General features: G+C 42.8%; 1 protein-coding gene and 1 pseudogene across 3 annotated transcripts; one reads left to right on the top strand and one right to left on the bottom strand.

Moving 5' to 3' along the window:
• Positions 1 to 2,561: 2,561 nt before the first annotated feature.
• Positions 2,562 to 7,342, top strand: LOC136472937 (transcription factor RF2a-like). Of its 3 annotated transcripts, none has more exons than XM_066470638.1 (5): positions 2,562 to 2,646; positions 2,873 to 3,479; positions 5,432 to 5,564; positions 6,548 to 6,632; positions 6,769 to 7,342. In XM_066470638.1, exons 2-5 carry the CDS (start codon positions 2,908 to 2,910, stop codon positions 7,086 to 7,088), a joined length of 1,110 nt encoding a protein of 369 aa, XP_066326735.1. In that variant the 5' UTR covers positions 2,562 to 2,646; positions 2,873 to 2,907; the 3' UTR covers positions 7,089 to 7,342. The 3 variants fall into 3 exon arrangements, with proteins under 3 accessions (XP_066326735.1, XP_066326734.1, XP_066326736.1); XM_066470637.1 differs by having other exon boundaries at positions 2,580 to 2,699; XM_066470639.1 differs by lacking the exon at positions 2,562 to 2,646 and adding an exon at positions 2,706 to 2,769.
• An 850-nt stretch (positions 7,343 to 8,192) lies between these two features.
• LOC136469589 (receptor-like protein EIX2) lies at positions 8,193 to 11,375 on the bottom strand (annotated as a pseudogene).
• Positions 11,376 to 12,176: the final 801 nt, after the last annotated feature.

The following is a 12,176-nucleotide window of genomic DNA, read 5'->3' as shown; positions in this document are numbered from 1 at the left end:
TATTTACTCCGATGGATGATCATTGAAAATATTCCTAGTACCGATGGAAGAGAGGACTTCTGGGCCTGGCATTATGAGCGGTCTGAAATTTTTTAGGTGAGATCAGCTTACAGAATGATGGTCCGTGACAAGGCTACAACAACAGCTTGGCTGGATCATATTGCAGGAGATACAAGGTCGGAGGAGAAGGAATGGGTTGATCTCTGGAGAGTTAAAGTACCACCCAGGATCCGTATGTTTCTTTGGAGGTTAGCACGCCATTCTATCCCAATTGGCGACATCAGACATAGAAGAAACATGGCCCTGAACAGCCTATGTGGTATTTGCGTGGAGGTGGACTCATGGAGGCACTGTAATTGATTGCAATATGTCGAGATGCACTTGGGTCCTGGAAAGGGAGGACATCAGGAACGCGTTGGTTCAAAATCAGCATGTTGACGCCAGAGGATGGATTGCCGATGTGATGAAGGAACTGGCAAATGACGAGTTCATTAGGGTGGCGGTGAGACTGGGGGCGATCTGGCATGCTCGCAGAAAGGCCGTTCATGCGAATATCTTTCAAAGCCCCCCTTTCCACTCACTGTTTTGTGGAACGTTTTCATTTCTGAGCTGGAGATGACGCAACCGAGCTTGTGTAACTCGCAACCGAGTAAACCTCAAGGCCCGAGGTGGATCCCACCTACAGCGGGCTATGCAAAAATTAATGTTCACGCAGCAACCTCAAAGAACTCGAGCATGGTGGCAGTGGCTGCGGTTGCTCAGGATAAAATTTCTTTACCACCTGCATTACTACCGTGGAACTGTGGAAGAGCTATTCGTTCCATCTCATGAAAGAATTTGTGGCAAACCCAAGCGACAATGTCACCCAGGGTAAGATTTCTTTACCGCCCAACATTGAAGAAATAAGGAGAGGATGGCTAAGTGGTGGACAAATATCTAGACAGAAGAGGCACCGTGGTTGCACTTTTCGCGCCACTCATATGTGTATGCATGCCAAAGTTGCGCGCCTTTTAAAAAAAAAAAAAAAACAAAGGAGTGCGAATGATTCATTCACCAGACTTTTGACAACGAGTGCTTTAGAAAGCGTCCAGGTTGCAGAGCTAAAATTGCTTGGCACCCTAAGTTATGGTAGTAAACCAAACACGTACGTAACTTTCTTTGGCATGCCTAACATGCAACACAACAACTTCTGGTCACGAATCAAATAGGTCCTTAATTGGTTAGAAAACTGGGCTTCAACTCTTTTTAAATGCATATTATCAATACCATTGATAAATTGCAATATACTTTCTTATTATTATATTATATGCCGGCAATAGTCCGGGAAACCTCATTAATATATATCTTGTGTGTACTTCATCAGATGCATCAATGAATTTACATGTAAGTGATTTGATGATTGGATCCTGAATTGTGCTAAGATTTATGCAAATTAATGTGTAAGTGTATCAATACTCATCTAGTAAAGAAGGAATAATTGCATCAAAGCATTCAACATTCTAGATTTGCACATAAGAAGAAAAATCATCGCTTGCAATGAGAATTTACATAGATATAGATATGCAAAGATATAATACATGATATAAGATTGTGAGCTACATATACGTTAGTTGGTTAGGTCTCTTGTGGTGCAACTGTGGAAGCTGCCCACTTCCGATTCTTTGAATAACCACACAAATGGCTATAGTTTAAAATATTATTCTTTTAGCTATAGCTAATGTGCATGTCAATGAGGCGCTCATGAGGACTACAGTAGTTTCAGATCTATCGGACATGTGTATGTATTCATAGGAGTGAGTATGGTTAATCACGAAGATGAGTATGCATGCGATCATCTACGTTTGTACTATGTTTTTTCTTTGAAAAAAATAGAATGCATGATTAGCATTACCACGCATGGTCAAGGGTTCGTCATGTTGTAAATTCATAATTGTATTGGAATAATTAAGTACGATTAGGGCAATAATTAAGTATTGATTTGGACATAATAACTGCAAAACAAGTGGCTCTGTGCATTGATTTGGTATGAATAAAAATATTCTAAAAATATATATCAAGAGAAAAAAAATCAAATATTACACAATGTGGTTTCACACTTTTGGTAGTGCTTGATCAGTTTTTCATACCATTTCTAAGAAAAAATTACCGTGTCCAAATCTACTTGACGTTTCCATTATATTCGTGATTCTAACCACTACTCATCCACAAATCACCGGGTTATTATCGTTTTTGGGTTTCCATGCTAACTGGTGTGGCCCAAAAGAATGTTTTATTTTTACATACATCCATCACGCGTTGTAATGTGAGGGATGAAATCAATCCATGCAATGTAAAACGTTTCTTAAAACCTTTTTTTTAAGAAAATGTGTTTCTACAGTAACTGAAATGTATTTTAACTTTTTACCCCTTCATCTTATGACAAAAGTCATAATGTGATTTTTGTTATGGTTGACAAAATTCCCCATTTTTCTTGTTTCATTTCACAGTTTCACACACGTGATCCACACTCCACATAAAAATTATTTTACCAACAAATGTCCTATATAAATCTCCCGAGTCTTCAGGATTCTCCATGCTCCATTTTCATCCAAAAATCGGGTTACACGATTCTCCAAGTCTGAGAAAAAGAGGCCAAGAAGAAAAAAGGTTCTTTCCGATCATCCTTCTCTTCTCTTTTTGTTTGGACACTGAAATCATAGGTCATATGCTCTTCTTTGCATGATTCCAGTTTTTCATCAGAAGCAAATTTAGATCTAATCATTTTTTGTGGTCTGTTTTTTACGTCAAATTGTTATCTCCTTTCTCGAGAATTTCTGTTCGACATCCTCTTCATCTTTCGCAGCTTAATGTGGAGCAACGTATTTCCGTGCAGGCGTTTCCTTTGATGAGATTCTCGTTGGCAATAACATGAACATGGATAAGACACCGATCGCAGGCGGCGGGGGCGGCGATGCAGGAGGCGGCGGCGCCGGCAATGGCCCGGAGACGCAATCCTCGTCCGACGCGGTGGCGCCTTCGCCGACTCCTCACACGGAGTGCGACATCAGCAGCATGCCTGACTCTCCCCTGCGCAAGCCCGGCCACCGGCGCGCGCTCTCAGAGATCATCGGCCTCCCCGACGACCTGGACCTCGGCGCCCCCGGCGGCGGCGACGCGCCCGCGCTGTTGGACGAGAACGAGGAGGAGCTCTTCTCCATGTTCCTCGACGTGGATAAGCTGAATTCGCGGTGCGGGGCGTCGGAGTCGGAGTCATCGTGCGCCATGGCCGGCGGTCGGGGAGAGGCAACGGAGGCGTCTGCGGCAGGGCAGGGGCAGAGGCATCATCACAGGCACTCGATGGACGCCTCGAGCTCCATCAACGCAGAGCATCTGTTCGGGACAACGGCGATGGAGGGGGTGTCGCCGGCAGAGGTGAAAAAGGCAATGTCCGCCGCAAAGCTTGCCGAGCTAGCGCTCATCGATCCAAAGAAGGCAAAAAGGTATTGTTTTTGCGGATCTCGTTTGTTTGTTCCTTATGAAGTTCATCTGTTAGGTCATGTTTCGTTCATCTGAATATGTTCTCCATCAAACTAAAAATGATTTTGGTAGTATATGATTTCGTAGCAAGAAGATGAATTTGGTGCTTTCTTGAGCAGAGATCCTTAATCATTCTGGTTCGAGTTATTACATGATGATTCTGTAAGAACTGATGCAATACAGATGGCATGAAAGACAACTAGACAAGTAGTCGTTGGAGGGAAAGACAAAATTATTTGTCAGGAACTGTAGAGGGGAATTCTCTTGTCGATTCACTATTTTCCAGGAACTGTAGAGAGGAATTCTCTTGTCGATTCCACTGTTCTGACAACCCTCCTAACTAAGAACAGTGAAATATATGACCATGCCATTGTGAATTGTTAAGTTATAAGGGAGAGAAGATATATGGCTGGGAAGCCATATTAATAATTAATAAATGAATAATAAATTAAGAAGAAGAAGGATAAGAGCCAGTGTCAAGCTGGGCTGGAACCCGGGTTGGCTCAGGCACAACTAGACTACTAACCAAACACGTGACTAGGCTACTAACCAAACAAGCTAGCTCTCGCTCTTGCCTTTTCTTGCTAAAGGAAAATAGAAAAGTACTGATTCTGACTCTATGGAGGCTATGCACCTTAACACCTAAGAGAATTTTTCTTTTTTATACATATGCTGAATCTTTTGTGCTAGTAAATAGTAGAGCTGTATATATGCGATGAAACTTCAAAGTTTGTTTTTTGGGGATCATGTTGCAATGGATACTGAATAGCATAGTAGCATGTTCTCTGTTGATGGAAGATCCTTTTCTGGTGTTGTTATTTTTGTCATGAGACAAACCTAACTGCGATAACTTATCAGAATTCCCCCTTTTCAGAACTCGTTATAGTCCAAAGGAAATTGTATATTGCATTCGTGCACTTCCTACATATATGCAGACTTGTCACTTGCCAGAATCTAACAGTATTTGCATTCGTCCTTTTTTTCTTCTGAAGAATCGCATTTCTTATGTCATTTAAAATAAATTGAAGTTTGTTCCTAAATTTTGTCCTCTTCGTTGTGATGTATCGATGTAATTTAACTTTTAAAATGGAATTATTGAAAGGATGGAATATACTTAGAAAACTGTCATTGGATAGGGGCGCATTGAAAACAGCTATTCATGTGCCTGTACCATGAGTATGGTTTAGATCCCCTAATAATACCACTATTATCATGCCTTATAATACACATTTTCTTTTTCTCTTTGTTTTTACTTTTTGTTGGTGGCCCATGTTGGATTTCAACTCTAGCCTACCCAACTTACTTGGGAATAAAAATGCATTTTTGTTGTTGTTGCAAACTATAATCTTTCTTTGAGCCAAAGGGCGCCTAGCTCAAACGGTTTGGTGACCCAGCGGCACTCCTTAGGTCTTGGGTTCGATTCCCCGTGGGAGCGAATTTCAGGTTGAGGTTAAAAAAATCCCCTCGTCTGTTCCCATAACCAAAGCACTGGGGGGCACCAGCCCAATTCTCACTTGGGCGACGGAAAGCCACCGTGTAAGGGTGGGGGCGGGGGTTCGGGGGGTTTCTCGGCCGGGTGAGAATGTCCTTCTTCTTATTTGTAATGCTGCGGGGGCAGTCTTAACCCCCCCCCCCCCCCCCCCCCCCCCCCCCCCCCCGCAGTCGAGTTTTTTTTTTAGAATCTTTCTATGTTGTTTTTTTCTTGATGAGAAAATCCTACACAATCAGAAATAAAAAGCTGCAAGGATAATTTTTTTTAAAGTAAAAAAAATAAAATAAAGCTGCAAGGATACTGAGATCAGAAGAACTCAGCATTGATCGAAATCAAACCTTTTCTAAAAACTAATTTAGTCCTTTTTGTTCGAGAAACACTTAAATGTTTATTCTGATTATTGCTTGGTGAATCATGTGATAGGATTATAAATAATAGACAGTCAGCAGCAAGATCAAAAGAAAGGAAGATGAGGTACATTGCTGAACTTGAGCGGAAGGTGCAGTTCATGCAGAGAGAAGCCACAGCATTGGCAACCCAGCTGGCATTGCTACAGGTGTGAATGCTTCTTCTCTGATGATGTCATGTAAATTTCGATTTTTTTGTTACTGCTGTTTTTTTAATTGTTTGTAACTATTCTGTTTTTAATTAACTATCGATTGTTTGTTACTACTCTGTTCTAAACTAATTTTCAGTTGTTTGTTACTATATTTTTAATTATTATGATGTTAGTTAAGACGGTCATTCAGGATGTTTCCAAAACATTGCACTAGGGATATGATGTATTATTGCTAAGGGGGCATAGATTTATTGGAGAGAGGAGGGGTGGTATGAACACTGCTGTGAACAATAATTGCCGGAGAGTGATAGAGCAACAGTTAGGAGATAGGGATTTCCCTTCTGTCTTAATTGATTACAAATGGTACACGGAGCCACTATTTCTAGGATGTTCGATTTGATGGGTAAACAAACTATAGATGGGATCTTATAATCATGATCCGTCTTGCTTACATGAGATAGACTTTCTAATAATGACTTGACTTGATGGGAAATCATATCCTATATTCAAACAGTACAGGCCAGCCTGCTGGCCCATTTGAGATAGTCTAAGCCTGCTTGCTCTATGTTTTGATCCAGCCTAGTCACAACAATATTTGGATTTTGGTAGAATTTTCAATGTTTGAGAGATATACGCCAGTAGTCTCTGAATGTTGGTCCTCACTGCGAGCCAAACCAACATTTTAGTGGTAGTATATGAAAGAATATGTGATATATTGCTCCTATGTTCTTACAAACCACGGAGAGATAGCAAAACAGGCCAGTTGCACTAGATAGAAGTTCATGCATTTGCATTTAGCATACAGTTTATTACTGTAACTACAGGATCTAACAACCTTTTCTGTAGCCTGTATCTGATGCGATATGTAGTGTCTTTGAAGCAGCCAAGCCTTTTTTTTTCTTTTGTATTCTTCTGAGCTCATGTTAATTTCTCATTGCTATAGCTAATCATTCCTCCTTCCTATCTGCTAACACAAACAGAGAGACACAGCTGGGCTGACAGTCGAGAACAGCGAACTGAAGATACGTCTGCAGAGCACAGAGCAACAAGTCCACCTACAAGATGGTAAACAAAGCTCAACATCACTCACTAACTATTTCGCTACACATTTTCTCTTTCATCCTGCCAAATCGCAGCAACGCTTAGATTTTGTTGTCGGCAAAACAAGTGAATCAACAACACAAGCACAATCCTGTTGCAGCTCTGAACGAGGCCCTGAAATCGGAGCTGCAGCGGCTGAAGGTGGCAACAGGGCAGATGGGCAACCAGATGATGATGAACTTCGCCGGACCGCCGCACGCGTTCGGTGGTGGGAATCAGCAGGTGTTCCACCACCCCAGCCAAGCAATGCCGCCGTTCCTGGCGATGCAGCAGCAGCACCCGAACCAGCAGTTGCACCCTCTGCAGACGCAGCAGCTGCAGCAGGCGGCGCTCAGCCTGAACATGAAAGGGCCAGCGGCGGCTCCTCCCGGCCAGTGGCAATGGGGTGGTGATGCGTGGTCGGAGAGCAGCAGCAGCTGATCCGGCCGGCGGCGACGGAGGCTAGCTGCATGCTGTCGTCTTGGAAGAGGTTGGGGGTGTATGTCATGTCTGGATGATTGAGGATATATATACTGTATGTTCGGTAAAAGAAGCGAGATCTCTCTCTCTCTCTCTCTCTCTCAAAGGCGCAGATGTAAATTTCGTTGGCTTGCATCTTGCTTAAGCCTTAAAGGATGTTATACTCGGGTTATGTGGGGATGAAAACGATGGTTGAAGAAAACCCTTTATTCCTGCAGTTTATACTTTGATCTGCCATTTTGAAATGGTGGAACCTGGTGATCTGTATGATGTGGTTAGATATGAACAAAATTTTCTTTAGAGTTGCTTTCCTTTGTTCAGATAAAAAACTAAAATCTTTGCATAGTTGATGAATACTGACTGGATGGGGGGATGAATTTAGTGTTCATCGGCGTGAGAATTGTCCTCGTCGCGGTTGCAATCGCAGGCTAGGAACAGGAAACAGCCGTACAGGCTGCGTTCGAATATATATTTCGGGGCCTCAGTAACGTTAACGTGTGGGCTGAGCTGATTGGGCCAGATTTGGGCCCATCCGACAGTCACTTCCGCAGTCCACCGCCGCGGACGGCGGCAAATGGAATACCGTCCACCGCCATGGCCGGCGGTCGGGATGGCGTCGGTGCGTGCTGGGCGCCGAGGAAAGGCGCTCGGCAGGACCCCATGGGCACCGGAGCGTTCTGAGTAGGCGAGTGCGGTCTATGTGCGTCCGGCTGTCCGCACCGCCGCGCCGCGCGCAGACGGCGGAGCTTCACCGGGCACCGCGGGCGACGAGAAACGGATGGTGAATTGGTGATGGCCTCGCCGCTTCGGCGCGTCCTCCCCCAGGAAATAACTACCGTCGTATTCCCCGTTGCAGGTAAGTCACTGTCCTAGCATCAGCAGTAGAGCTGACGGATTTTTTGCCCAATCTTACAAGTCAGATGTGGGCCGATGTTGCAACTGCAAAGCACTCTATCCCAAACTGGATACTTGAAGTTGTTTCATACAGAAAAACGGTAAGCCAATTATTTAGCTTTTAATTAGCACCGGGCTTACCCAAAACTATTCAAACTTTGCAATGTTCCTCTAAACTGCAGTAGAAGGCCCTCCGAAGTTGTAGCGAGTGATGGAGTTCTGACTTGCTATAGGAATGGACAGGTCTCGTCCTGTTGACGTTCTGACTTTGCAACAATGTTCCTCTAACATCCTGTTGACGTTGAGCTTCATGACAGCTGCAGCGTGCAACTTATCAAGTATGCCATTTGGCGAACTGAAAATATGCCTTTCTTGTAGATTCACTGGATATGAGGGTCAAGCAAACAATAGAGAATCCAGTTGCAAAACCCAGCAACGTAAACATGTATGTCAGCGTATCAAAATGCTTCCACTTGTTTTTTCTTGGATAATGGTTGCTGTTGTTGGGTAAGCAGATTCTTGATAGTGGAACCCCACAAAGATTCACATTGCCGAAGTACGAATCTCCAGTGAAAGTCAGAAATTGGCCTTGCAATGGTATCTTGCCCGAGAGGTCGTTGTAGGATAAGTTCAGATCGCACAGAGATACCAGTGACGTCAAACTCTGAGGAATTGGGCCTGATAGATTGTTCCATGAGAGATCAAGTAACTCTAAGGCAGTCAGTCTTCCCAATTCGCCAGGAATACTTCCTTCAATGCAGTTTCTTGAAAGATTCAACGCACGCAATTTAGTTAAACATCCTAGTCCACTGGGAATCTCACCAGTTAATTGATTCTGCGAAAGATCAATGATGTTTGGAAAGGATAAATTTATGCTAAACTGAGATATTATACCCTTCCATGTTCCTTGCAGTGCATACCTGTACACAGAAAAGTAAGCACCCCCAACTCCATAAACCATGAATTCAATAAAAGGCGATGCATCCAACATCAGGGATGGATCGCTCAAGTAACCTGTTAAATTTCCAATGGAATGTGGTACAGGGCCAGATAGTTTGTTGTTGCCAAAATCCAAAAATTGAAGAGCATGAAGCTGGAACAGTTCTTCAGGTATTTCACCAGAGAACTGATTGGACCTAAAACTCAGAAACTGCAGACTTTGTAGACCGACACCGATCCATTTTGGTATGTTTCCTAACAAATTATTCTCTCCAAGATCAAGTAGCACCAGTCTATTTAGTGACTGCAATGAGGTGGGCAAAGTCCCAGATAAATAATTCTTGCCGACGTGCAATGTTATGAGAGAATTTAGAGAACCCAAGGTTGATGGTATTTCTCCCCAGAATTTATTGCTTGAAAAGTCTATCACTTGCAGGTTCGAATTCTTATTCCAACAATCAGGAAGCACCCCTGAAAGATTGTTGCTGGAGAGATCAATTACTTCCATCCATACCATGTTGCATAGATCTGTTGGGATTACTCCACTAAGAAAATTGTTTGAGAGAAGCAAGTAATACAATACATTGTCCCTAAAGCTCTGTGGCAATGATCCAGACAAGTAGTTGTGGGATAAATCCAACACTTGAAGACTAGTCAGCAAATCAGGAATGCTTCCCTCAAGTTGATTGTGCCTCATAATTAGAGTAAGCATTTTCAAATGTGCCATACTTGCCGGCAACTTTCCACTTATGTTGTTTGATGATACATTTAAGCTACTAATTGTTGAAGAGAAGTTCCAGATCCAGTCAGGTAACAAACCACTGATGCCTGCACTGCCTAGATCAATCATCTTGATTCTAGTTTGTGATTGCAGCCAGGTTGGAAATTGTGGCCCTACCATGCAAGCATGCATTCCTAGCTCTCTGAGCTGAAAGGGTGGCACCCAGCCTTGCTTCATTACAATCTTCAAGGAATTCGATGACAAAACTAAAGTATCCAATCTTGACAAATTGACAAAGTTGAGTTCTGATAATGTGCCTTCAAATGAATTAAAGGAAATGTCCAAATGTGTCAGGTTTGATAGCTTGCCCACGCTGGCTGGCACATCTCCAGATATAGAGTTCTTACTGAGATGAAGAACTCTTAAGCTTGTCATTTGCTCAAGCCAACCATATAGATTTCCTTTTAATTTGTTGTCAGAAAGGTCAAGGATTTGCAAACACTTCATGCAGGGTGAAAGATTCTTTGCTGCTTTCGCGATATCTCCTGACAGAAGATTTCGAGACAAATCAACGTGTACTAAGTTGCACAGACTGCTTGCTGATGCTAGTCGTGGTATTTCACCTTTCAACTTGTTGTCAGCTAGTGCAAGAAACTTAAGTGATGTCAGTTTTCTCAGCTCATCAGGAATCTTACCATAAAGCCCACAACTAGACAGATCCAACTCTGAAACGGAAGATAGATTCCAAAGCCAATTTGGCAAGGAAGAACTAAGATTATTACTCTTGAGGTGAAGTATTTTAAGGGTCGTGAAGTTGATGTGGGGAAGATAATTGAGATTGGTGACAGGAAGGTATGCATCATTCAAGTGAATCACCTCGAGCGAAGGAAGCATATTCACAGCCTGCAGCCAATCCAAGGAGGCAGCAAGATATAACCAACTGAGGTCAAGATACCTCAGGGAAGTCAGTTTTGAAACCCAGTGGAAGTTACCGACAGTTATCATATCAGACCCGGATAGGTCAAGGTATCGGAGCCTTGTTAAATTACTGAGCTGAGGTGGGATTGGACCGCCAAAACTGGCACCCGAAAGATCAAGATATCTCAACATGTTGAAAGAGCCTATGAATTCTGGGATGTTCATCTCGCCAAAGTGACTTTTGCTGAGGTTGAGGTATACCAAGTAGGTCAAACCAGCCAAAGATGGATTGATCTCACCTTCAAGAGCGTACCCGCCAAGGTCCAGCTGGACAACATGTCCAGTCTTCTTGCTGCATCTGACACCGCTCCAGTTGCAACAGTTTTCACCTTGCCACGAACTTAACCTCCCATTAGGATCCTTGATGCTGGCGTTGAAGGAAACTAGAGCGTCCCTCTCCGCTGAGATGCATGCTGTTGTCTCCCTGGTGGTGATCACCAGGCACCAAAGGGCCAGTGCTGTGAGCACTTTCTCCGGCAGAACTTTCATGGTTGTTGAAAAAAATGTCTAGAATAGAGGAGCTACTTCTTCGCTGTTGCATCCTCTTATTTATTTATTAGGAAAATGGAGCCAGTGCAGGTGAAGACTTGGACCTCGAGTCTTCAGCGCGTTGCTCCCAGTCTCTCTGAATTGTAGACTTCTTTTGGAAATTTTCCTTTCGTATTAATCAGCCGGCGGACTGTCTAGTCCTTTTCCAGGACGGGAGGGAACTGCAGGCCGAAATTGTTTTTTTTTCCCCAGAAATTAAAAGTAGTTGCAGTCCTTTTGTGAAGTTTTCTTGAAAAACAAACACAGGGTTACATTTACATTGTATTTTGATTTTGCGTGGATAATGTAGTTGAAAATGACGATCAAAGTCATAATGAAGATCAAGTGGTGAATATGACAATTGTTAACCATTTATGCAGTTGATAACTTAGATTAGATTTAATGTGTTGCTTTTTGGCTCAGTATGATCTGCCATTTTGATCGTAGCAATTTACCTTATCAATCATGTATTGCATTTCTGGGGTCTAAAACCTGGCTGCTATACTCAATGGAGGTGTTGTCGTACTCAGGAGTCTGGAGTGATACGACTGTTAATCTGTTATTACAAAGAATGAAAAAGGGGATCAATTTTATGTCACTAACTGTGGGCCCTTTGCTTAGTTGATGGATAGACGTTCAGAAGCATTCCAGAAACTTCAGAAACTGCAGCTGAATTGTGCAGGGGTGTAAAGAATTGGGGAAAAACTGCTGGTACCCTTTGGGTTGAGTGACCTTTTATATTTATATTATATAAGCCGTGAATACATACACACTAGAAAATTATGCAAATTAATGTTTAATACCTGTACGTCCCAGTCGAAAAGAATGGATATAAAGGCGTCATCAGACTGGACGACTAGTCGCGATTAGTCATGATTATCGTAACATGGGGCTCAATAAGGGTTCTCCATATGATTACCTCGACTAGAACACTAGTCGTTCAACTAATGAATGACTAATCATGATTAATCATTCAATTAGGCCATCTT

The sequence above is a fragment of the Miscanthus floridulus genome, chromosome 8, assembly GCF_019320115.1.
Source record: "Miscanthus floridulus cultivar M001 chromosome 8, ASM1932011v1, whole genome shotgun sequence".
Classification (NCBI taxonomy): Eukaryota; Viridiplantae; Streptophyta; class Magnoliopsida; order Poales; family Poaceae; genus Miscanthus; species Miscanthus floridulus.
This window is presented reverse-complemented; position numbering and strand designations above follow the sequence as displayed.

Excerpts from the sequence above, each read along its gene's own strand:
- LOC136472937 (XM_066470638.1), top strand. The coding sequence starts at position 2,908 with ATGAACATGGATAAGACACCGATCGCAGGCGGCGGGGGCGGCGATGCA. Across the intron at positions 5,565-6,547 it reads CCCAGCTGGCATTGCTACAG|AGAGACACAGCTGGGCTGAC; the intron begins GTGTGAATGCTT and ends TAACACAAACAG. Across the intron at positions 6,633-6,768 it reads ACAAGTCCACCTACAAGATG|CTCTGAACGAGGCCCTGAAA; the intron begins GTAAACAAAGCT and ends ATCCTGTTGCAG.